Genomic DNA, 27014 nt, shown 5'->3' on the forward strand with positions numbered 1-27014 from the left:
AGAAGGACAAGAAAGGAGTCTGGGGTCATGCACACATTAATTCAACAAATGTAGGTTCTATTGATATAGGGTTAGGCATAATATCGACAGCATGTGGTTCATATCCTCTGCAAAATTCTGCGCCTTGTTAAAATCATTACCTCAAAAATAGCAATTTCTGGAGATATCTTCAGATCGAATTTAGCATCAAATGTGGCAGCATTTTGCATCTAGCCCATTCTCCGTATGCGAAAATTTTCCAATGGGGAGGGGGGCAGTGGCGGCAGAACCGGGGGGCTTGGGGGCTCAGCCCTCCCCCCCAATGAAAAAGTTGAGGGGGCAAATGCATGATAAGCCCCCCAATATTTACCAAGGCTCCGAAGCGTGCATCTGCCCATTTTTCAATGCATACTTGTCGATCTGTCCGATGCACACGTATACTATATAGGTGTAATGATTTTAGTAAATGCTGGGGGGACCCTCGGCCCGTCCCCTAGCTATAGACCACATTGTCACCCAACCGCGTCTTCACGCCCCGTGAAAAGTTGAAGCAGTGATCGAGTGTGAGTACCGGTAAGCGCAACACAACTTCGTCTTAGGCCAATGACTTGCTTCATTTCAGCCAGTTCTCCAACATCTCCTTACTACACTCAAAAACGTCTTTGCGAGTACACTACGAGTAATAGCTACTCTCTTAAAACACCATCGAATATACAAATTACAATGTTTTTACAGACTTTTACGTGCAATCTGAGAAATTGCAGGCTTGAGACCCATATTTTAGGGCTAGGTATTCGCAGCATAAAACACTCGGGAAGTGCCGTTTCCGGCCATCTGGGGGTTTGAAAAACCCAAAATTTTCTTGTACGCTACGCGCCAGCCGATGGTGGCGCTCCGCTTAGATAGTCTCTACACATTAGCCCCCCCACCCAATATTTTCCCGTTCCGCCGCGCCTGGAGGGGGCACCCCCTCCCCTTAGACCCCTCCCCCAGGACGGCGATCCGTATCCACCTAAGTGCCCCCCATCAAATGCTGGTGCCCCCCAGACTGAAAAGTCTGGTGACGCCACTGCTTCTCACATCAGCTCACCTTGCAGGCTTGCCTCACCAGTAGCCATAGCTACTTAAAGGGTCTATAGAATGAATCCGAGAGAAGCATCGCTTGATGGGAGCGAAATGCCGTGTGCAAATCATCCCTATGGCAACACACTGAAACTCGACTCCCAACAATGTAGACAGATACTGATCTACATGATACAGTAGTATACACGCAGTATGTACGATATATATATACACACTGATCTACAGTACTGTATGTAGCCGAGTACCACATATACAGCGCTAGCTAGATTGCCGAGTGGCAACGCTCGTACGTACTATACTAGGGAATTGTGTGTAACAATTCCCCGCTCGTACGTACACGGCCGTAATTTACTTCACTATTACACTTATACACAAATATCTTGGTCCAGGTGCATATAGGGCCGGGACACAGTCTACTCGAAATACACATCGAAATTGTGTCTAGCTCTACAAAGCAACGTAGGACTAGAAGAATGAACTGAAACAAGACGGCAAAATCTCTCTGGTAGATTCTTTTGAAAACTGGAAAACGCTGAAGGAGGTCGGAAGTTGCTATACCGCAGTCGAAGTAGCTTAGGCCTAGGTAAGTCAAATAACTTTCATTACCGATTCAACTACGGTAAGGATGTTGATGGCCTAGCTACAAGCACTTTTGGCTAGGCCTGTAACGTTAGTTAGGCCTTACAAGTTGCATTCAGGTAATCTTAGTTAGTGTCACTGTCAGGACACATGGTAAAAGTATCTGTAATACTGTGACTAGGCCTATCCTGAATATTTGATATGGGCCAAATGTAGTTGTATCTAGTCTAGACGATCGTGAATTGCAGCCACCATTGTCAGCTAGGGTATTCAACAAGGACTCGGGAGTTGGATAGGAATATAGTATTACTAGGCTACTCCTTACTAACCTAATTTTGTGCAACTATGGAATCAATTAAACTGTGCGAATCTTTTAGGCTGTGGCTATTCTTACGACTAGTCGTAACAATTATTTATAAACTATATTCTTACGACAAAGGCGAATTCAAGCGCAGTAAAGTAAATAAAGCAGCTGCGCATGTAGTAGGGGTAACCCTAACCCTAAACATTACCCTAAACCTCAATCCTAACGCTAACCCTACCCGGAAATTATTGTTACTCCTCGTCGTAAAAATAGCACTCCTGGTCATAAAAATAGTAATTGCGCATGCTTAGTCGGAAATTATTCTTACGACTAGTCATAAGAATAGCCACTTTGAATCTTTTATCTAGTTTCAAATGCCTTTCGTGTCTTAAAATTCTTACCTGCCAAAATTTCTTACAAAATAATACCTGTGTTTATTAGTGCAGTTAACATCACTTTTAGCATTACATTTCTACAAATGGCAAAGATACCTTATTTCGTTCATGGTATTTGGCATCCCCCAAATATCCACAAGAAGATAAATTGATGTCGACCTACTAATTATACGAACATTTGATAGGCCTTCCCAATATCACCGATCTATGACAGACTGCATATCCCAGATCAAAGTACTATAGGTAGCAATCTTTATTTTCTGTTGGTTTTGCTTACTTTGAAAAAAAGGTAATGCCTGGCCCACATGCTTTATTGAAGCGTAAGGAAAGTGGACAATTTTCAAGTTTTACAAAATGATATTTACATCAGGAGTCATCATTTTGAAGGAAAAGGATGCAGGTACATGTGGTTAAAATATGTATGCCTTCCTAGCTAGGAGCAAACATTTGGGTGCATGTAGTTAGCGAACATAGACTAATAGTAGTCTGTAGGTGACTAAGGACAGGCCTAACTTTATTACTAATGTGACTTCTTTTTTTCCCTTTCTGATTGATGTATAATTGACTCATGGCCCACTGAAAATCCAGAAATTATGATTGATATATATATAATTGACACATTGCTTGCTGAAAATGCAGGAAGTATGACCAAACTCAATGCAGCACTACTACTCACCCTTAGATATAAGCACCAACTGTACAAAACTAATGGAAAGTAGATGTTGTTTTCTTGCCTTCTCCTACTCCTCAGGCGACTAACACTCTAAAATCAGCAAAAGACCTCCCAACAAAACAATGTTCCAAAGAATGGACATTTTGTGGTTAACTCCCAGCATATGATTCTGCCTATAACTTAGTGTAGCTTATGAAATAATAAACTGTATAAAGCAACAAGAAAGTTTTTAGCAGAAGTTTTGCAAAAGCAAACTTTAAAGTGTTCATAATGGTGAAGAATAAGTATCAGATTGCAAAAATGGTTAGGCTAGTATATTACAATGGACATTATAGAATAATTTAACATACTAGTGCATGAATTTAGGATAGTTGACGATACTATTAACTTGGTTGAAAGGCCAACTGAATTAATTTACTGTTTGTCCTATGCATGCATTGCAAGGTAGGTATAGGTGTACTTCCACCACATTCACTTTCCTAGTTTCCTTTATAGATCTAGTTATTTTGCTTCACTTGGTATGTAGCTAGGCTAAGCTTCATTCTAAGGTCAGTGAAACCCAACATACTGTAGAAAGTCACATTCTGTTTTGGTACTTTATTTAGTCGGCACTATATAGCCCTATGGTACGCAACATTTTTTTGTGCCATGTTTTCGTCAGCATTTCTTTTTTTGTATTTGTTTTCAGTAGATCTATGCTTCAGAGATGCAAACTTCTCATAAAATCTATCAATGCTAATGCTACATGCATACTTTCCAATGGAACAAATTATACTTGGCCAAATTTGAATACACCAAGTTCTGTACTATTCAGTATTTACTGTTTACCAAGGCATGCACTGTTGCAACAAGAGATTAAGGAGAATTAGATTTGGTCTATTTGCATGGAATACCCTTCTGTCATTGTTGTAATATTTGCAAGTAATACATCTAGTGTATTCAAATCCAGCTTTTGCCCTTCATCTCCACTTCACCTTCTACATGTACAACATCTGCGTTGAGAGAATTGACAGGAAGTCATCCTACATATAAACTACCTTCAGTACATAGAGTTACAGTAGTCTCTTGTTAGCAGTATAAAGTCATGTTAGCTCATTAGCTGATTACAGTGAATAGCCCATGTTGACACCTGGAAGTCCTTCCTCTCCTTAAGGAGAAATATATATTATGGTGGGATGGTGAGCCACTTCCTGGACATCCAGCCCAGGTGGCCCTTTATCAGAGTGAATTTAGAGAGTCAGGACAATACATGCAGAAGTAGCATTGCATCATGGTTCCTTAATGCCCCATGTCAAAACCTAAAAGCCCTGTCATGGCAACAGTGGGTTGCATGGACATCCTTCAACTACCCTGCCAGCTGACAATTTTTTAGAATAATGGCTCATGACGGTCTGTGAATAATTGTTGAATTCTTGCCAAAAGGTCAAGAATGTGATGGAAATGTTGTGTGTGTGTATTTGTGTACATGGTAAGACAACTGCTTGCAAACACAATTACTGAAAAGGTAAATATTACTATAAAATATATTCTGGCCAAGAAACCCTGATAAAAGTTTGCATAATCAAACCTTATAAATAACATACGACCCCAACTTTTTCGTTCTTTATCACAGCTACGTTGGATACTGTATGTGGCGAGAAAGTACTTCGCAGCCATTGATTTCAACTTTCACAGAAACCGTCCCAAAGAGAGATGGAGATGGGAATGATGAGTAAGTGTTTATGTCTATGCCCTCATTATATGCTTATTTAATATGTGTAGTGGATGGCATTAGATGTACAACCCATTTCAAATGATACCTTTTAGGCACACTTCTGACTCACTTCACAACAGAATATTTACATTATTACCATAGATGCAATTGGTGGTTTGTGGATTCGTTTATGTCTTAAACCAGAGGTTAAATGCATAACTAAATTGAAACACTTTCAAGGTATTTACCTAGTAAATGAACATACAGTTCTACACTCCTTTTGATGATGTTAATTGTTTCTAGGTAGTATTTCATAGTGAAAACCATAAAGATTTAATTGACAGCAGCCTTAGAGCTTTATTGAAGATATTTGTTAAAATACCCTGAGTTGATTATCTGGAGGTGCACAAAGGAATATGCAAATCACAACCACCTCTTATGATTTCTTTTCAGGGTCAAGGTGAAGTACTCCACAGCCACCAAACAATGGCATCTGGTACCTGTGCAAGAGCCCAAAACCTAGGGATACATTCTGCATTTCTGGAGAACATTGTGAAAGTTCTGGTAGTTAATCTATGTTCATCCAAACAGGCTTGATAAACCCTATTGATGAACCAAAAAATTATACCAAGACTGTCCACCGTCCATAAGCCAACAATTGAAGACTTTACAGAGCACACATAATCAATGGTTGTAGATTCTTAAGCTCATTTCCACAAATATATGATATGATTAATCAAACATTAAACAGTGGAAGTAAAATTATTATTGGCAGTTAAAAGATCGGTTTGACAAAAGAACATTCAAAACTGTACTATAATTTGCTATTTTCTTTCCCATTCGTTATCACAGCTTGCATTAGACCAAATGTTATGGATGTAAGCTCTTTAATTTCACAGGAGATAAAATACTGCAAGCAAACATCAAACATCGTTGTTAAATTGATGCCCATAAAATTAAATCTCACCAACTGAAGTCACCAAAATGGTATAACACTTCTGAAGTTGTGCGTATAGTACATTTCTGGTGAAAGTGAGACACGTGAGGCAGTTTTTGTGGACATATCGGCGAGGTATGGATAGTTGCTTTGGAAGAAAAACTATCCCATTTTCCACAACTACCTATCCTTTGTTTTTCAAAGTTGTTCATGCATATGACATTGAGAAGTGTAGTCTCTATAGGTCAATATATTAAGGCCTACATATGTCAAAATAAACATGTCTAGCATGTATTGTCTTTCCCTTAAACAATATTTGGTCCTTTCCGTACCCTCAAAGAAAGTTATCTTACAATCCATGATATGCATTGAAAAACATAAATGTTTCTTAATTTGAATATGTTTTTCTAAAATATGCCAACTTTAATTCCTGCGTACTGTAGTGACAATCCTCTGATGGAAACATGTTCCTTATGCACCAAACTGCACAGGATGGGATGACTATACTATTGTAACGTCCAGTTCTGACGGCTTTCCAGTAAATAAAGGGCCGATATGCAGTGTACCTGTAGGTACTACAACATGTCCTGTGTCCCAGTATCAGTAGGTTATATCTTTGGACCATCGCCAGATTCAAAGCTTCAGGTCCATTATTAATGACCGAAAATGAACGTTTGTTTAATGTAGGAAGCAAATGTCTTGATATGATCTGCTTGGTTCTCGAGTTCTAAATGAATGTTATGAAGGGGCTCTTGCAACCCTAATCTCAAATATAAATTAGCATGTAAAACTAGCAACATTATCCACTATAATATTATTTAGCAACTATTGTCAGCCAATACTCATAGCTAGTACAGTAACTAGGTACAGTACCTCTTGATTACAGTTACACCTCTCTTTAAATGACTCCAATTCGTCATGAAGATAACAAAGAAAGGCCATGTTAGGGTATATCAGTAGACCTACTTACAGCAAAAAATTACTAGATACGACTTCATATTAGAATTAGTATTAAAGAACTCGCACTCAATGATTGGATACAACAACTACTCTCCCACAACCGTGCATCAGTAATAACTACTTTGTATTCTTAACATGTGTATCAGGACATGAACAGTAGTTACGAGCCATGAGTACCGGTTCTTTTTGTATACAATTAAGGTATCTGCTGTGACACTGTTTTAATGAATACTCCAGAGGCATGCTATGTACAGGAATACTCTAAAATTAGACTATATAAAATGAAATGTTTTTGTAAAATGCTGTCCACTCTATAAAATTGTCCTAAATAATAGAAGGGAGTTATTTTCTGTATGGCTGATGTGATGAATTCTCTCACAAAGACTCACATTGGTGTTGCCATATATATACATTTTTAAAAGTTCACTAAATTATAAGATCACTTCTCCAAAATAAAGTATGATTTATGGATATTGTTTGCAACATATGCCTCCAAAAAATGTATGGCAAGTTGTTAATTCAATCACACCCTAATATTAGCCTCGTCGTCATTGTAAAATGTTCACAAAATTGGATTAATAAGGGGATTAGGGGAGGCATTAAACCCAGTTTCCTCTCCCACAATGGATCCATCGCAAGGTTTCACAATAGAAAGAAAGTTTCAGTGAGATCTGGCCAGTCAATCTCATTACACTGTTCCTGCAGTAGGCTTTACTCTGACAAAATATGGTAGGAAAATTGTACCAATTAATAGTACCGGACTGGTTGCCAGGGGTACTTGGTATGCACCCCAGCCTTGGCCCCTGAATCATCAATTTGAAATTAAAAAAGTAAAATTTTGAAACACTTGTCAGATCTCTTTTGTTTCTTTTTCACCTTTTTGTTTTTCTAAATTTTTCCATTTTGTAGCTAATATGGGCCTGCCCAATCCCCACCAACCCCCCCCCCCATACCCTTATCTGAAAAATCTGCTACGGTGTCACACTTTTGTCGAAAGCGGAATTGTTGATCTTTGGAGGGGAACGCATGTCCCAACAAAATATGTCCCTCCAAGGTGAAGAATATTACACCCATACATATGTCATATAGAATTACCACTATGTATTACATCAGTAAAAATAACTAAAAATATAAATCGGCATCACATCATGCACTTGGCCGACCCAAAAGTTATAAATTTGTTTGCCCACAGTGCAGAGGTGAACCTTCCATGTGTGTAAAATTACCCACATGTCCGACACTACAAATTGTAACAGGTCATTCCAAGTAGAACATATAACAACTCCCTTGGCATTCTCCAATAACTTAAACATCTAGGCCTAAACAGCATTGCACAGTCATTCTACTATGATTGAGGTGAAACAGCTGCCTGAGCTCTCCCCCCCCCCCCACACACACACAATGGTACAACCCTTAATCGGACAGAATCAGAAGTTGGAGAAAAATAGAGGGCGCCTGACATTAATTGCTTGGCTGGATTCATTGTGTAGCCCCTTTAAGGTTTCTCTTCAGTCATGTTGTTGGGAGTCCCTTCCTCAGTAACCATAACTATTATTACATGAAATGCCAATAGTGTGTGTCTACTCTATTTGAATGTGTAACCCATGGTAACAGAATACTTAAATGTACAGTATAAACTGTGGTATCAGTGATGTTCATATCCTCGGCTGAACTGCTTCTAGTTCTTGCCAACTGACCAGACTACAGTAGCTAAAATATGCTACAGTCAGTCTCTTTCAAAAAAAATTGCCTGTGAGAATAATTATTTTTTAGTTATCGTGTTGCCTTTGCAACAGCTCAGTTTAAATTTCATGATTTTCTTTCTATTTACTGTTATTGTTTTGTATTGTAAGCTTATTTTCCATCTTTTATTTTTCTTTTGCTCGGACAGACAGTTCCAGTTCGTAATGTTTCTCTGAAAAGCATTAAAAGTGGACATGCAAAGAAAGCCACCACTGAATACAGAGTTCTGTCCAAGAATGAGGACCTTAATTGTGCTCTATTAGAAATACAGGTAGATAAATGTAAGTATCTTGTGTGTCGAAGTTGCTTAAAGCAGCTGTCAGTATATATATATTGACCTGGTTGGCAGATCATTTCAAACATGTGGAATTGGAAGAACTAGAAGCCAAATGGCTTAGATTTGCAGGGATTTATAGGGCCTTGTGAAAGCCAAGTCAAAAATGATTGCTTGAACAGCCATTCCTGCTTGGTTGTCCACTGCAGTAGGCCTACTATCTATGTCCTGCCTGTAACCAATTATGGAGATAGATTTACAGGAGAGCTATGCATCTGAAACTAACACAAAGAAATTTATGGGGCTTATTTTTATCGTTTTTATGCCTCGGTTATACCTGGTAGTAGTACTAAGATATGCTTTAACTGTTCTGTCCCTTTATAGGCATGGAACAGATGATGGCAAAACACCTGAGGGTTCAGAGCCAAAGAGCTTTAGGGCCCCTTCACCTCAGAAAGGGACTAAATCTCACTATTGCTTGTTTTGCTACCTTTAGAGTACCTATCTAATCTTTGGCCCTGCCCCCACCCACCCACCCCTCTCTAAGTTAATCATGACACTGCTGGGAACAGATTTCTTGAAGAAATGAATCCATTACTTTTGTAGATTTCTCCTTTACTAGAAGGAATCCTCACAACTTTCAGTCTTGCACCCGAATTTAGTTTTTAATTCAAGGAATACCATATACCTGCACCGACCAATCTATTGTCATTTAACTCAGCATGCTATCTACACTGATCAATCTATTGTCATTTAACTCAGCATGCTATCTACACTATTTACTTCGTTCCCCACTTACCTGTCTCCCCACAACCTATGCACCGCATTCTACCGTGTCTAGAATGCCCTGGTAATCTTTTAACACTGTACACCCTCACTGGCCCTAATGCAACGAGGTAAATGAATCTGGAGGATTCATGTCAATTGGGTGCGCGCGTACCATGTATGGAGGGTCATGTGATGTGTTCCAGGGTGGTACCTTACTGATATTTCTCTGTAGCAGTTCGAGAACAGTGTTAGTGACTTCGTGAAAGATTGGTCGGTTCGGACATGGGAACTAACGGCATAAGAAGGTACTGGTACTTCAGGCCTACGAAATAGTGCTAATATGCTAACGTTCAACCTTATTCTCTTGAATGAAGGCAGGCTTTCTACATAATCTTACTTATTAATACAGCTCTAGGGGCAAGCTTTGTCTCATATGGCCTAACGTTATTACTACACGCTATAAGTGAATGTAGAAATGGGAAATGTGGGGAAATGTTTAGTTCAGTGCAACTACGGAATTCTCCATGGAACAGAGCCTAATGCTGCTCGACGAGTATATAGCTATCACGTTAGGCTACAGGCACGGTTATTGCTAGGTAACGGGTGTCGTCTGCTGCCCTAAGCACGCAAACACATTAACGTACTAGTTGGATGAAATCATCATGCGTAATAGGGAGAGTAGTATATTAGTACCACCCTGGAACACATCACATGACCCTCCATACATGGTACGCGCGTACGCGAGTATTTACTGTGTGATAGTTTCTCCAGATTCATTTACCTCGTTGCCCTAATGGCCTTCCTTCATTTTTCTACCCACAAAGTGTCTCACTGTGTTTTTCGGAGTTAGAAAAATTTTCGCGAAATTCGCCCGGATTACCTTGGATTTATACTCTAGAAGTTTCCTATCAGGACTTCTGCACTTCCAAGGATCTTTTCCAGCCTGATAAGTATCCTTTTCTTGTAGGGAAGGGTGTTTTTGGGGGCTGTTTTTAGTGTACACTCTCGCCCATGCGTTCGTTTTTTCTTACGTAACGTTTTTAGGGTAACAGGTAGTAGCTCTGCGAGACTACTTCGTTCGTTGCCTATACCGCCTTGTTTACGCGGATAGGCATATATTTTCGTATGTACATGTTTCAGCTTTTCTTACTTTCAAAAAATAAGATGTTTGCTTGTTTCATGTACCTTCGTTACTTCTTACGCTTTTGTGTGGGTTTTCCCCTTGTAGCGTAATTTGTAGCGTTGCCTATACCGCCTTGTTTACGCGGATAGGCATGTTTTTTCCGTATGTACATGTGTTTCAGCTTTTCTTACTTAGCATAAGATGTTTTGCTTTCATGTACTTCGTTAATTTTTACGCTTTCAGTGTGGGTTTTCACTCTTGTAGCGTAGTTGTAGCCACGTTCCGATATCTCCTAACTAGTCGAGATAGTCGGCTCGTTTCGTTGTTTTTCATGTTAAGACGGGAGTATCCTTGATTTCATATATTGTTGTATATTTTCATGTTTCCTCCAGTTGCTGCTACGTGCGCTCCCTGAGTCTCATGACTTGGGGTGTACCTCGTAGACTTGTTCCCCCCTCCGCTGGTTCGCGGTTAGGGGGTTCTCTCCCATATATACATGTTTCGTCCTTTTTACAATTTTTTCGATGCATATATGTTTAGTTACGTTGCTTCTATATGTCGGAAGTGTTTCTCCTTGTAACGTATCTTGTAAGCCGCGAACTCCTATCCAATACTAGGCGGTTAGACGGTTCGATTACGTTGTTGTTGTTTCTTGTTGAACCTTCATATATTTGTACATATTTTCATGTTTCTCCATGGGTTCGCTACTCGTGCGCCTCCTAAGTGTCGGGAGTTTCACTTGGGGCGTATCTCGTAGCCTTGTTCCTCCCTTCCCGCTCCGTACGCGGATAGAGGGGTTCTCTCCCTTGTATACATGCTTCGTCCTTTTCCTTCATGTATTCTAGTTACGTGTTCGCTTCTAAGTGTGGGAAGTTTTTCACTATTGTAGCGTACCTTGTAAGCCGCGAGCCTCTAGCGGGGCGCGTTGTTTTTGTCACGTAACTTTACTCTCTGTTAGCATACTCCCACGCTACTTCCTCCTTATAGTCGTTCCGTTTGATACGTTAGACTATTCGCCGTTAGTCTCTCCTTAACGTGGGTTTCTCAGACATGTCTCGAAGCCACCTTAAATGTGTGAACTGTTCCGAGACCTCTGTCTAGTCTGTTTTGTTTTCACACCAGACAGTGGCAGCACATCGACACCTGGCTAGCAGGCCGGGACAGGTTAGATCTATCACCGAACCCACAGTTCCCCTGGAGGGAATCGGAGGAGAGACAGGAGATGAAGAGGAAGTGAGAGAGTTGGTGGGAGTTGAGATGGAGAGAGGGCCGAAGAAGAGAGAGAGAGAGAGATGGAGATTTTGCCACCCATGGTGCTGGCGTTGTCCGGATGTACCACCAAGGGCTAGGGCAAGGGCAAGGCTCAAGGCCAACTAAAAGCCCATGTGAGAGAGAGAGATGGAGATTTTGCCACCTAAGGTGCCGGCGTTGTCCGGATGTACCACCAAGGGCTAGGGCAAGGCTCAAGGCCAACCAAAAGCCCATGACAAAGACGGCCAGAGCGGACAGTCCGTCCGGGTCGCAGAGAGCGGCACCCGTTGTGGTGCGCGCAAAGAGAGGGGCTCCGGAGAGCCAGGCCCGGCGAGACCTCAGAAGGAGCCCGGAACAGACGTTCCCCTCCGACCCAAGGAAGGCTAGGCTCAAGGCCAATAAAAAGCCCATTAGAAGTTCCGACCGGAACGGACAGAATGTCCGGGTCGAGGAGAGTGGTACCCGGCGTGGTAAGCACACAGAGATAGGCTCCGGGAGCCCGAGTCCGGCGAGAGAGGCCGGAGGAGAGAGAGAGAGAGGAGAAAGAAATATTGCCCCCCAAGGTCCCGGCACCGTCCGGATTCTATGACCAAGGGGGAAGGCAAGGGCAAGGCTCAAGGCCAATAAATAGCCCATTTGAAATTCCGACCGGAATGGACAGAATGTCCGGGTCGAGAGCAGTGGTACCCGGCTAGGTACGCACACAGAGATGGGCTCCGGGGGCCCGGGTCCGACGAGACCACGGGTCCAGCGAGACCTCACAGGGAGTGCGGAACCGAGGTTCCACTCCGGATCCCAGGAGTCGGTCCCGGAGCCGGGAACCGATGAGATCAACAACTGCTGGGCCCCCAGAACGGGGTAGTAAGGGCAAACGCCCAATCCGAAAGGAAAGCCGGCTGGAGCGAGGTTCCCACGGCAAACGGAGATATACTTATCCCCAGCCTCAAAGTTAATCCCGCCTCCAAGAGGGGGAAGAGTCTCTTTCATCAGGGGAGTGTTGCCCCCGGAACTAGCAGCTTGAGCTGCGACGACAGGTTCGAATCAATTGTGGAAAGACACTGCAATCGCTACACCATTTATCATTACACATCCCGAATGTGTGTTTAATGAGTACCAGCAGAAACCAGGACATGACATAGATTTCCTGGGCATTCATGGGTCATATTCTCCTCGCTAATTATTTTTCTCTCTCGTTATAATTCATCATCACATGTCTAGGTTTGAAACCTTGCTTATGTTTTGTTGTTTAAAACGCTTGTGGAACCCCCTCCAGAGCATGTTAAAAGGCGCAAACTGAAGCGATTCTAGTACAATCTCGTTACTTAGTACCTTGGCAACCTGCCAAGAAGAGAACGTTCTCGAAGCTTGGCAAAGTGCCAGGAAAACAAGCCTTCTAAGAGTCTTGGCAAACTGCCAAGACAATATACCCGCGCTGTATATTTGTTATGAGAGGAGGGGGGCCAAGCAGTCACCTGGATTGACACGTGTAAGCTCAACGTTTGCTGCAACGAGCTGTCGACTACGTGAGCGATCCCATGGAATAAACCTCTCTCTCTATTTTTTGGGTGAATTTCCAAGACAAACGCGTTAGTAAGTTGGAAAAGGGGTAGGATAAAACCCCAACAAAGGTACAAGCGCTAACGCGCTCCGAGCATACAGTATGCGCTTCGTGAATAATGTTCGATGTTCCGACATTTTAAGCACAGTTGCATTTCGTAGCACCTGATAGCCTAGTCGTGGCTATGCGCTAGGTGGTTTCAATAGGAAGTTGGATACTTCTACTGTACTACACTACGAAATTGACACGTCTCGACATGGAGAGATTTGAGGAGTAACGGGTACGTTATCATAACATTTATTACGTGTTTATTACGTTAAATGTGGTGTGGTAAAAACGTCGACATAACGTTTCTATGAGATATTAATGTTATATTAATGTTATATTAATGTCTTAACGTAAATCGTTTTGAAATATGAGTCTGAAAACGTTTTCGGTGACATACCTCTTACACCACTAATAACGTTACCATAACAAAACACTACATGCTTAGTAACGCTTTAGTGTTTGCTGAGTAACTCCCCGGGCTCCGTTAAGCAGCCAGGGATTTATGAGGTGGATTTTCTACAAACCCACCCTCTCACCACCTTCACAGCCCCTGTTGGGAGTTTGTTTCTGATGAGTAGGTCTATAGCTCAGTTAGCTCAGGGTTAAAGCCTTTCAGTCATAAGGTCCCCGGTTCAGGCCACCCCAAGAGTAATGTATGTTGTCCAGCTACAGAGTTGTTGACTTTTCATAATCATGGACGTTAAATTTGTATGTAAGAGACTGACTTCAGTCAGCTTGCAGCTTGGTTAAGCCAGTGAGGCTTCTTCTCAAGTTCCTACTTGCAGGATGATCCTAAATACGTTCTTAAATACATACATTTAATTGTAGGAGTCACATAAACAGTAGCATTGTAGCTTTGTTTAAGATTCTGATGAAGCAAACTATCCATTCAGTACTCAGTCTCATTTTTTGTAGCAGGGTAGCATTGTTTAAGATTCTGTACTCACTCAGCAGAGTGAGATTCTGTACCTTCAGTACTCATTTTTGGAGAGTACTGTGGTCAAGTGGTGAAGGCAGTGGAATGGTGATCTAAGGCTTGCAGGTTTGAGTCCTGGCCGGATCATTCAGTTGTTTCCTTGGGCAAGGCACTTTTTCGTCAGTGCAGCTTCCCATCCAGGAGATACTTGTCTCTATGCTTGACAGGTTTTCGTTGACCGGGGTAATATTGTTAGGCGCCTCAGGCATCATTATCTTTCAATAGGTCTACGCCTTTTCTTTCCCCAATATTATGATTAATATTTTTTAGCATGGAAAGAACCTCCATTAAACCTCCCTACAGGGTACAGCTTAGCATCATCAGGACATTCCTTTTCTTCAGAGTTTTCTGATTGCAACGGGTTGATAACTGAAGGAGTCATCAACGGTACTGTGGTACTGAATCAGTACTGCGAGTGCGGCTGTCCTGCAAGCGCTAACAAGGTCACCAAGCAGGCCGCTGTCCTTGACTTCTTTAGCAGCAGATACACAGGGTTGGGTTCTCTGGAGCCCTCCGGCGCCCAGGTACGGGGCTTTTGACTACCATCCTCTCAGACAACACGACGGTGGTAACATACTGTAGCTACGTCAACAGACATGGTGGCACCAGGTCAGAGAGATATTGCCGTCTGGCAAGGGAGACCCTCACCACAGCTACAGAATCTGGCATGGCCCTACAAGTCTCTCAGATAGCCAGAAAGGAGAATGTGATGGCCGATGCTCTGCCCAGGGGACAGCTCCACCCTGACGAGTGGACCCTTTCGCAACGAACATGAAGTAGGTGTTTCCACATGTTCAGCAGACCTCTGATAGACCTGATTGCGACACAGGGCAACAATGGGCTGCTCATCTTTGTTCATGCGGCCCACCCGCAGGCCTTCCACATAACGCCAGGTCCCTGTCGCGAAACGGACCGGAAGCTTACATCTTCCCCCTCTTGGCATGGTCAGCCATCATAGTGGCCCCGCTGACCCCGGTTCGGGCAAAAGTTATCCAGCTCCTAGCGGACGAGCCAGCGATCCTGCCGGACAAACCACAGTCGGTTGTCCCATAGACGGGGCGCTGGCTCACCCGAACAGCAAGGGCCTACAATTAGGTGCCTGGAAATTGTCTGGTGTTTCCTTAGACAAAAAGGACTTTGGCCGCCAGAGTGAGAACAACCTTGGTACTTACGTTTTCTGCCTATGGAGATTCGGAGTATGCCGAACGAGACAGACTCTGCCTACCATGGCCTTTCTAACCTTGATCGCCGACTCCTTACCCACACTGTTCCAAGAAGGGAGGCAGGGTTTAGACGATCAAAAACTTTCGTTCGGCTGTTGCCGCCTTCCATCAGGGGCTTCCCCTACGGCTCCACGCCAGGCAGCAATGGCTCGCCTTGACTAAGGTGCCTTCAGTCCTACGGTTTGTGGGGTGCTGATAGTTCTCGACCCCTCCTTCGCTAGAACCAGGTTTGGGCTCTCCTACCGGGAGACATCATCATCCCAGAGATCAAGACCTTCTCTTTGATCCCCGAGGACAGACTACAGTATGGTTTCCCATTAGGGCACTGAAGTGGTACCTCAACAGAACACAAGATCTCTTGGGTACTTCGACATCTCTGTTCTTCCTCCTTCGAGTGCCCCACTCAGCAGCCTGGGAGGATACCTTGTCCCGCTGTTTGGTGGAAGCCATCCGCCCTCTGGCTACAGGTCCAGGCAGATCCATGGCTCACAACAGCAGGGGTTTCACTGCTTCTACAGCCCTGTTCGCAGGTTTTCCAATAGTGGACATCTGCAAGACGACGGCGTGGAAGACTCCAATCGCTTCGTCGCCTGCTACTTATCGGACATATCACAGGCCGATTTGGCTTTGGTCGCTCGATGATACGAGCTCCGGGGGTCCCACCCCTCGGGCCTCCCACCATCGGACAGTGCCACTCGGTGCATAGGTTGTGGGGAGACAGGTAAGTGGGGAACGAAGTAAATATTATAAAACTTACTGGTTTATATATTTACGAGTGACCCACTTACCTGTCTCCATTTCCCGCCACCCTCCCCCGAGGGAGGTGGGACGCAGCCGGACGGGGGAGCGGTCGTTCGACCTGACTCATGACTCCTTGTCGATAGACATCGCCACCCCCTGGGTTGCCTGCGGCTACTTGTCTATCGGTGGGTGTTGTTTCCTTAGTTTGGTTTACCAGGTTACTCTTTACCATCTAAGGTAGTATGGGCCTCGTCCCCTTGTTCAATTAGGCCTCTGTAAGTGTAGGGGGAGGCACGCCTACGGGGTGACGGAGGGCGGACCCCCACCCCGACTGTTCAGGGTGGGCTCCACCCTCCGCCTGGAGGCGTCAGCAGTCTTTGTTAGCGTTAGATTTTTCCTTCTCGTCGAGCTCGGCGGGTGGCAGGGTTTACCCGCCACCCTCCCCGAGGTCGCGTCAGGGGCCACTTTGTGGGAAAGTGGTCTCAAAATGAAGGAAGGCCATTAGGGCCAGTGAGGGTGTACAGTGTTAAAAGATTACCAGGGCATTCTAGACACGGTAGAATGCGGTGCATAGGTTGTGGGGAGACAGGTAAGTGGGTCACTCGTAAATATATAAACCAGTAAGTTTTATAATGACCAATCTATTGTCATTTAACTCAGCATGCTATCTACACTGACCAATCTATTGTCATTTAGCTCAGGATGCTATCTACACTGACCAATCTATTGTCATTTAACTCAGGATGCTATCTACACTGACCAATCTATTGTCATTAAACTCAGCATGCTATCTACACCGACCAATCTATTGTCATTTAACTCAGCATGCTGTCTACACTGACCAATCTATTGTCATTTAACTCAGCATGCTATCTACACTGACCAATCTATTGTCATTTAACTCAGCATGCTATCTACACTGACCAATCTATTGTCATTGAACTCAGCATGCTATTTACACTGACCAATCTATTGTCATTTAACTCAGCATGCTATCTACACCGACCAATCTATTGTCATTTAACTCAGCATGCTATCTACACCGACCAATCTAACTCATTTAACTCAGCATGCTATCTACACTGACCAATCTATTGTCATTTAACTCAGCATGCTATCTACACTGACCAATCTATTGTCATTTAACTCAGCATGCTATCTACACTGACCAATCTATTGTCATTTAACTCCGCATGCTATCTGCACTGACCAATCTATTGTCATTGAACTCAGCATGCTATCTACACCGACCAATCTATTGTCATTTAACTCAGCATGCTATCTACACTGACCAATCTATTGTCATTTAACTCAGCATGCTATCTACACTGACCAATCTATTGTCATTTAACTCAGCATGCTATCTACACTGACCAATCTATTGTCATTTAACTCAGCCTGCTATCTACACTGACCAATCTAACTCATTTAACTCAGCATGCTATCTACACTGACCAATCTATTGTCATTTAACTCAGCATGCTATCTACACTGACCAATCTAACTCATTTAACTCAGCATGCTATCTACACTGACCAATCTATTGTCATTTAACTCAGCATGCTATCTACACTGACCAATCTATTGTCATTTAACTCAGCATGCTATCTACACTGACCAATCTAACTCATTTAACTCAGCATGCTATCTACACTGACCAATCTATTGTCATTTAACTCAGCATGCTATCTACACTGACCAATCTATTGTCATTTAACTCTGCATGCTATCTACACTGACCAATCTATTGTCATTAACTCAGCATGCTATCTACACTGACCAATCTATTGTCATTTAACTCAGCATGCTATTGTACTAACTGTACCCTCTCTCTCTTTTTGTACTCAGTGCGACATCACCAATTGCAAGTCCATCTAGGACAAAAGATGTGCAAGATTCTTGGAGATCACTTGTACTCGTCAAGGGTGAGATGCATTCTGGGAAAGAATGTGACTGCTAATCCTCACGAAGTTACACCCCGGACCCAGGTAGGAAAGCGTTCATTGACCTTTGCCACGACTCACAACCCCTTAGCAATTAAAATATACTTTTGCACCACATTTACAGGCTATGGATGAACTTAGTAGGATCCTTTTTTCAGGGAATTTGTTGTTGATGCTTATAGTTTCACACACACCTAGAGTACCTCTTCCTCACAAGCAAGGGATGGCATGCATCACATGATTAAGCAAGGTTTGATGGAAGGCTGAAATAGATTTCACCATGGTGTTACCCCCACACCCCCCCCCCCCCCAACACAGCCGTGCGCCCTGTAAGAAAGAATAAGGATGTAGAATATCTCACTAGCATGTTTAATACCAGAGCAAATTAGAAAGTTGTCCCTATTGGTTGTCCCTCTGGCCCCTCTGGTTGTTCCTTGGACAACCAGGTCCTACATTTTGGTTTCCTGAACAGCCAATATGGTTGTCTGAAAATAATTCTTATTTCAGCACCCTCAAAGTGACGGAGGAGTGATACGGATTTATCATTTAACCTACAGTATTTGGGGGGCATGTACAATGCAATCTGAATTTGGAGTAAAAAACTAGTCATCAGCAGGACGACTTCCAAAGCTGATTTTGGTTGTCCGAACAGAATTTGGTTCTCTCAGCCAATTAGACTATCGCTACAAATTTGCTCTGGTGTGACCCTCTCCCTTCCCCTCCCATCCAGGCATAGGTTTGTACATACAACAAATGGCTAGTTTGATGTAGATATGGGACTCATTAAGAACTTAAGCAATTTGTCCTACCAGTCATACTGGAAAGTACGGTATGTTGAGGTGAACAGGTATAAAGCTTTTTTTTTTATAGGCTTGTACATGTACAAACATTACTTACTTAAAGTGTTTCTTAGTCTTATGAATTTGTAGTAAAATAGTGTTGGTGGTAGTCACACTGGTGGTATTAAATCAATTGGTGGTAGTCATACAAGCAGGCCTGATGACAAGGGGTTATCAGAGACGGCTACAGCCCTGGGGCCTGGGTCAATTAAGGGGCCCAGAGAGAATTTGGAGGGGCTGAAGAAAATTTTGGGATGAAGATTTTGTATTCTCATATTCATGATATAGTTTTAAGTAAATAAGAACACAATAAGGGGACCTCGGTGACATATCTGTTCCCAGGCCTGACCTGGCTTTCAACACCACTGCATACAACATGTAAGGAAACAAGTGGACCGTACCATTTGAATACCTTACATGTATACAGTACACTTTTAGTGCTTTTATCCTGTATATTGTTTGCACACAACCCCTCCCACCTGCCATATTTATTGAAACATGTTACAGTCAGCCCTGACTGGCCTTCCTGCCTCCCACCTCTCCCTGCCTTCCAACTCTCCTGTCCCGTCCCACTCTCTCCCCATTGTCTTTCCAACCTAGATAAAACATTCTGAGACCTATCGTCAATAGCGAATATTTTTGGTAATAACCTTTGAAAAGGAACATTACACCTTTGTATGGATTACTTGCAAAGAGCAATATTTCCAATTGTAAATCTCCACAAATAGTTTTGGGAGTGATTTGATCGTTAAACCAGACTTTCGGTATTCAAAAGCCATCCAAATGTACCTATTTTTGGTTAAGTCATGATATGTAGTTTAGCACACTAAGAGAACATCCTAGTTTTGTTTTTCTTTTCCAAATATGTGAAGATTACTGAGTGAGTAAATTAATGAATTTGATTCAATCCACTGTGTTTAACCACTTGGACACTTTTTTCATAATATTTACAGCAGTATTACTGTACTTTTTTTTTATTAAACTCCCCCCCCCCCACAAAAAATTGAATTTATGTCACTATTTGAAACTTGATATATAGTCAATATATTCATGGGAATATGGTTTATAAAATCCAAACAGCATTAATTATTATTATGCTTATGTACTCCTGTTTATGAATATTTTTTACATATAAACAGTGTTGTATAATTCATGATGTGGAATGAAACCAAAAATCCAGTATATGAGTCACATTGCTTTAGCAGAGTAATCTGTGGTCAGGATATTGTGGTCAGATTGACCAATCCAATTGTTGCTTGTGACATGTAGAGAGAGGAAGGAAAAGATCATTTGAGTAAACGGTCATCTACAGGTTATATACACATACTTAAATTAGGACCTACTTCAACATGAATGTGTATGAAAAACATAGTGAGGAAAGACTAAGAAAATCCCAGGAGATGTGTAGCGAGCTATAAGTAAGCAGGATTCAGTAAATTTTAAGATACAAAATTCAGGATTTGCAATTTTATTCTCTTCCTTGGTGAAAGTGAGTTTGAGTTTTGAAAGATGTTGGGTTGTTGGAAAGAGAAAATGACTTTCAAGGACACACAAACCCAACCATCATTATTGGTATAAGTGATAGAGATATCTGTGGTTAATAACTTCCCACTACCCCCCCCCCCTCTCTGCCTCTACCCCAGTCACCTCTACTCCCCTCTATGCACCTCACCCTTCCCGGTCAGGATACACAAACCCAACCATCAGTGGTCTACTTGATAGCCCCTGTCGAAAAAAGGCCCTTGCCGCGACCAGTTGCAGCGACTTCGCAGCAACTAGTTGCTGCGCAGTCGCTGCGACTTCACTTTTCACATGCAAATGAGGCTTGTGGCGACTTCGCCGGAGAGGGGGTTGTGGTGACTTCGCCGGAAAGTGGCCTGCAGCGACTTCGCAGGAAAGGGGCTTGCAGCGACTTCGCAGGAAAGGGGCTTGCGGCGACTTCGCCGGAGAGAGGCTTGCAGCGACCTCGCCGCGACTTCACTTTTCACATGCAAATGAGGCTTGTGGCGACTTCGCGGGAAAGGGGGTTGCGGTGACTTCGCCGGAAAGGGGCCTGCGGCGACTTCGCAGGAAATGGGCTTGCGGCGACTTCGCAGGAAAGGGGCTTGCAGCGACTTCGCCGGAGAGAGGCTTGCAGCGACCTCGCCGCGACTTCACTTTTCACATGCAAATGAGGCTTGTGGCGACTTCGCAGGAGAGGGGGTTGCGGTGACTTCGCTGGAAAGGGGCCTGCGGCGACTTCGCAGGAGAGGGGGTTGCGGCTACTTCGCAAGGAAAGGGGCTTGCGGCGACTTTTCCGGAGAGGTGCTTGCAACAAAAATAAGACAGAAGAACTTTGTAGGTCTAAACTACTTTATTTTTAGTTCTATACTGTTAATTGTAAAACTTCTTATGTCATTACGGTCTACTCTAATTTACCTCTGCCCCCCCCCCCTTCCATTATCCCCAACATGTCAGCATCACTTCAGTTTCTTCATCAGTCTCCTGGCTCTGCTGCACTTGATGTTGATTGCCTATGTGACATCAGCATAGATCTTCAGTACACTGCCACCATACACTGGAGAAGAAAGGCAAATTTCCCTCAGGTTAATGACAAATACCAATAAGTATCCTCTTCAATTTATCATTATTCATTACTCATGGAATTGCTGAATTGTTTCATTGTGGATATGAAATTTGAGAGTAATTATAAGTCTTTCCTCTATGCTTAGCCATTACTCTCCAGATCCTTCCTTATACAAGCAAGGAAACTGAAGTACCAGTTTCACAGGAAATATTTGCATTATGTATATTTACAGCTGATTTGGGAGGAAGCTGTACAGAATTTATGTCAAATGTTTTTTTTTTTTCAACTACCTAACCTCCTTTAAAATATGTGGGAATTCTGCTAACTTACATCTAATAGCTTCCATCTGCAGGGGAAACAGCTTTACCACGGATGAATTGTTCCCCTGTGACATATCTTGTGGCTCGAAGAAACCATCCATCATTTTCTTTACAAGAAAAGCCTTAGATTTGAGACTTGGAGAGAAGGGTACTATGCCAAGCAGCTGGTATGGCAACATTGCAGTTTGACAAGTCTCTCCGAATGTGGTGACGCATCCTCCCTATCACTCAAAATGACCTAAAAGAAAGATAAAAAATAACAACAAACTGATTAGCAGCAATCTGGATCTCTGCAAATTAAACATATTATTCATGGCATTTTTGGAATACCACTTCTGGACACTTAAACACGCCTCAACCCTAACACTCATCAACCCAAGTTCTGTTAAGAAATATAGCAAGAGAATTATGAGCAGAATCTGTTGATCTGTTCTCACTGATATCTATGTCAAGACGTTTTTAGCTTGATCAAAACTCAAGTGCCAGCCTTCCCTTAAAAATGGAGTGATCCTGAGGGTGGGTACTCCATGCATACAGGTCATTCTAGTTTCAGCTATCAACAATGGGGACTTTCACATTTGGTGCTGTTGACTCATTTATTTGCAAGATAATAAATACGCCAAACTTGTGTTTGGCTTATAACTGGCTATTCAAGGAAGATCGGCGAAGATTGAATGGCTATTCAAAGAAGATGTTCAGAGAAAATTTGCGCACTTTGCGGATATCAGGAAACCACTGAAGAACTTTCTCTTTCTGTGAGATATTTTCATTTACATTTGAAGAAAACTCAAGTGCTCAGTTTGCAAACTTCAGTTTAACTTAAAAAAAAAACGTATTGGATCTAGTATTGTGAATCATACTATCTATATTTAATCACTCTCTAGGGTCCACCACAACAGAAACACAGGCAATATCTTCACATCATTCTTAGAGGAACACACAGTTTCAATATTTGGCATACTGTAGCATATTTATCCCATTTCACATCTGTCATATAAAGACAGTACAGACTCAATTGTTTTGTGCTATGTCTGTGGTTGAACCATGGTTCCAATTAAAAAGTTCACTGGCTGGTTTGTTTGGAACTGGAACTTAGATTTATAGCGAATTTAATCAACTAGTTACATTAGCTTAGTTATGCCCCTTTAGACATGGGCAAATTACATTCCAAGCAGACATGCTATAGATAGACTTTAACATTTAAAGTTAACTTCAGGATTCTTTGCACTGAAATACTCTGAGTCCCAGAAGTGATAATAGTGATGCATGCCGCCTAGGCCTAGCCTACTCTGTGTTCTGCTAAAATATGCTTAACTGTATACTGCCTAGGCTTAGCAAGGCTATAGTCGATTTATATCCTTTAGCTTACTGGAACTTACCACCATAAGCAAACGATGCATCATATGTTTCTGAAGCTGTATAAAATGCCCGGAATTTTCCCCCAAAGGCCATTGAGATTTGTCCCTCATCATCCATTGGCTACACCAAATTGACTGTCTATCAACCAGAAAAGGCAGATATGCTAGCAATCACCTCCAAGCGAAGATGGCAGCCCAAGATCGCTAGCAATTGTATCCACTTCGTCTTTTAAAAATTGCATTTTTTTCGACGTTAAGAGTTACTGTATGCAAAGCAAGAAGGCTGGATTAGGTTTGCTTCGTTACTAACACCAATACTAACAGTAACCTACGCACTAAGTTTAAGTTAGGCTACTCCGTCAGGTAACGTGAAAACCTAGCAAAGTAAAAACGTTAACAAAGTCACAGAAAATCTCGATTTCTGTTCAAAAATATAAATATATTCCACAGAACAATGGTCCAAAGTATTGAGTATTTCGTAAAGAATTTTAATAAAGAATTCATGTAAGAAACCTAAAAGTCGAGAGAGCTAGAGAATCAGAATGTCGATACAGCCGGTATTGTATTTGAAAGATGGATTGTTACGCAATCGAAAGCGTTCGCAGTTTCTGATTGGCCAATCATCTTAATAGACAACATCTGACTCAATTTGTACATTTTTACGTTGTTGGTTATGATGTAAATTCGATCGTGTGGATGAAAAATGAATGAAATGGAGTATAAATTTTTAAAGGAATCACGCATCCAGACATTAAAACCAACTCAATTCAGTATCCCTTTGTCAAACTGTACGAGATGTTGTAAGTATATCACCTTTTATCAGATCCTTTCTAGCAACTTCTTACTGCGTACTTAAACCTGGTTGAAACCAGCCAACCTATATGATTGTATGGACAAAAAAAAAACAGTAACCTGTTGTGTAGACTTGTTTACTTCAAATTTACCGTGCTGGTAGTAGTATCATGAGCAGTTGCACGAGATGTGAAAATAATTTTACACTCACTATACTACAGTAGTAGTACAGTCACTACTCGGTCTATATTTATTTTACTATCATTCCCGGCAGGCTGCAGCATTCGATTGATATACATGATGGAGTAAGTGGTTAATCATTTTTTATTTGGAGATGCCAAGCCAAGTAATAACGATCCCATCGAACTACTTGAATACTAATTCTAGTAACGCTCAATCTAGGCTAGTGTGGTAGTACAGTACTACTAGTTAGTAGGGGGGCTTATGAGTAAGGCTACTATATGCCTTCATGCACAGTCAGTGTAGGAGAGTATCGATACAGAAATAGCCTATTGGCTAGGAGGGTCAAGTCTATGTTATGCTACAGTTAGGGTGAGGCCTAGTAGTGGTACTACAATGCTTGTAAGTAGTAGCCTAGGTCTAAGAGTGTTTTACTAAATCTAATAATTAAAGTAGTATCCATTGGCTGCATATATACTTATGTCTGTGCCTACACCTACACTACAGTGTCATTGTACCCTTTTTTCCCTGTAGATCTACTCTCAAAAATCAACGACTCGGAATGAACCTACAGCAAACTATTTCCAGCAAACAAATATTGGTGAGTACAATTCCTATACAAAGCCTAGTCAGCAATTGAAATTAGCCTGTTGGTGGGTCAATGGCCACAGCAAGTCGGAATGATAATCACGCCAGTCAGCAGCCCCCCCCCCCCTGCAGACATGACGTGCTAGATTAAACAGCATGAATTCACAACCTTAGCCCTGGCTTTATGTCTCAGTCAATAAACTCTGCGTTTTAATCATAACATGTGGTGCCTGCTATTAGGCCTAATGCACCTATCAACTGTATGATGCACCTCAGACCCCCAGGATAATTGCGTCATGTCAAAATTAAGCTGAACATTGACACTTCATTGCACATATAATATGACACCCCATTGCATTATTTAAATTTGACAGGGATTAACTTCATTTCATATATTATTTTCAGAGCCCAGTGTTACTCCTGATTTCAGAGTGAACTCATGAGGCCAACTTAGGCCTACTTGGTACAACCAACCACGTAGAAGAGAAATACCAGCTTCATCCAATGTTCAGTCAGTAGCTTTTACTCCAGCCTTATCTGAATTTTATATGGCTGGCCATACTGAAGGTGGCTCATCATCCTTTGTAGAGAGCTTGCAGCCAGATTATCAGTGCACTGAGGAAAGTCCCACAACAATTATCCACCCATCATCTATACCTTTAGCAATGGAAGTAAGTGAACTAATGAACATTAAAAACTGGCAGGCAACTCTTGACCAAGATGGTCACATTTCTGATAAGTGGGAGGATACGTTGGGTGAGCCCGATGATACCTGTGATGCTTCACCTTTGGAAGATGATGAAGAGTCAGAGTCAGAGTCCAGGAGTGGTTCATCATACATCTATAGAGGATATTGGATGACAGTATAAACAAGTCTTCTCCTGATACTCACATTTGCAACTACGCATTCCATCACTGATGTCCAGCTGTCTGATATGCTAGCACTAATTAGTCTCCATTGTATGGAAACTCACTCTGCCATTGGTAGTCTTTATAAGTTTAAGAACTATTTTGAAAAGGCAGATTCACCAGTGCAAAAGTATCATTACTGTGGGTCCTGTTTTAGCTCTGTTGAAGATGGCCAGACCAACGTACTGTAATATATGCAGGATGACAATTGACTTTGAGAAGAACAAATCCCTCAATGTAACACTAGAGCCTCAAATTCAAAACTTGTTTCAGCATCCTGGTTTTGTAGATAAAATTCAGCATAGATTTAAGGGAACTATATATGGATTGTTTCTCAGTGACTTTCCAAATTTTAAGAACCTGATTAACATTTTAAACCTATTAACTCAAACCTATAAATTGATTAACAGAAACTACAGTGAAGTTTGGTAGAATAATGAATAAGAATCTTCCTGAGTTTTGTTCTCAGAGTTTTGAGATTACTTTTAAGATTCTAAAGATTTAATAATTTGCATTGCTTAGTGTTATTTGTGGGTTTCCTGTACGAATTAAAAGAAATGAAAAGATCAGCAATTTTTTAATTGCTGATCTATAAGCCTTGATGTTACAGTAACCTATTTGAATTAAAGTACAGAAATCATAATCTCTAATGTGCCAGCTCTCCTCATGTTGTAACCATTACAGTTTGTTCAGTGGTACCACATATTTTCTATTCCTACAGGAAAAGTTAAAACATTTAAAAGATGATGGCTCTTTAATTGAAACCAATAAAAAGAAATCCTAAAAAATGTATGATATCTGTTTGGTTTGTGTAGAGTTTGAGTCTGTAAGATTGTATGTAAGTTTCTCCTTGTTGTAAAGATAAGTTAACTGCAGAACCCCTGCACTATGAGCTTCATTATGCTGCACTATGAAAGCTTTCTCACTGTGTAGTAAATACAGCTAATTGCAGAAGGGAAACCTGCCCATGAATCATGATCATGCAGTAATAACTTGAGTTCCCACAACTAGTTGCAGGAATGGTACCTTTCTGTAAAGTGATTATTTCTTGACGTAAAGTATCTGCGACTGGTTGCAACAAGAAGGCCTGTCCTGCAAAGTAACTTTCCTTGCCGCGAAGTAGCTGCGACTGGTTGCAACAAGAAGGCCTTTCCTGCGAAGTAAATTTCCTTGCCGCGAAGTAGCTGCGACTGGTTGCAACAAGAGGGCCT

At 42.0% G+C, this 27014-nt stretch overlaps 2 protein-coding genes and 3 long non-coding RNA genes across 16 annotated transcripts in view; 3 read left to right on the forward strand and 2 right to left on the reverse strand.

The window, feature by feature from the left end:
* Nucleotides 1–27014, reverse strand: part of LOC139961618 (BRISC complex subunit Abraxas 2-like) — a 270695-nt gene that overhangs the window by 212804 nt on the left and 30877 nt on the right. The window lies entirely within an intron of this gene.
* LOC139961621 (mitochondrial mRNA pseudouridine synthase Rpusd3-like) overlaps nucleotides 1–27014 on the forward strand; it is a 50934-nt gene that overhangs the window by 9621 nt on the left and 14299 nt on the right. For all 4 annotated transcript variants that reach the window (XR_011790939.1, XR_011790938.1, XM_071960957.1 and 1 more), the window contains 2 exons: nucleotides 8495–8627; nucleotides 18157–18296. Coding sequence is in view for 2 of the 4 variants with exons in the window: in XM_071960957.1 (XP_071817058.1) it covers nucleotides 8495–8627; nucleotides 18157–18296 (273 nt within the window). In the remaining 2 variants the exon portion in view is untranslated. The remainder of the gene's footprint in view (nucleotides 1–8494; nucleotides 8628–18156; nucleotides 18297–27014) is intronic.
* Nucleotides 1104–7966, forward strand: LOC139961817 (uncharacterized). The gene is made up of 3 exons (XR_011791027.1): nucleotides 1104–1645; nucleotides 4626–4724; nucleotides 5160–7966. It is a non-coding gene; the product is annotated as an uncharacterized lncRNA (long non-coding RNA).
* Nucleotides 21430–23909, reverse strand: LOC139961622 (uncharacterized). The gene is made up of 3 exons (XR_011790940.1): nucleotides 23356–23909; nucleotides 21987–22214; nucleotides 21430–21647 (listed from the first exon to the last, which is right to left on the reverse strand). It is a non-coding gene; the product is annotated as an uncharacterized lncRNA (long non-coding RNA).
* Nucleotides 24278–26593, forward strand: LOC139961623 (uncharacterized). Its single transcript, XR_011790941.1, has 3 exons — nucleotides 24278–24431; nucleotides 24841–24907; nucleotides 25300–26593. It is a non-coding gene; the product is annotated as an uncharacterized lncRNA (long non-coding RNA).

The sequence above is a fragment of the Apostichopus japonicus genome, chromosome 20 (genome assembly GCF_037975245.1).
Source record: "Apostichopus japonicus isolate 1M-3 chromosome 20, ASM3797524v1, whole genome shotgun sequence".
Lineage (NCBI taxonomy): Eukaryota > Metazoa > Echinodermata > Holothuroidea > Aspidochirotida > Stichopodidae > Apostichopus > Apostichopus japonicus.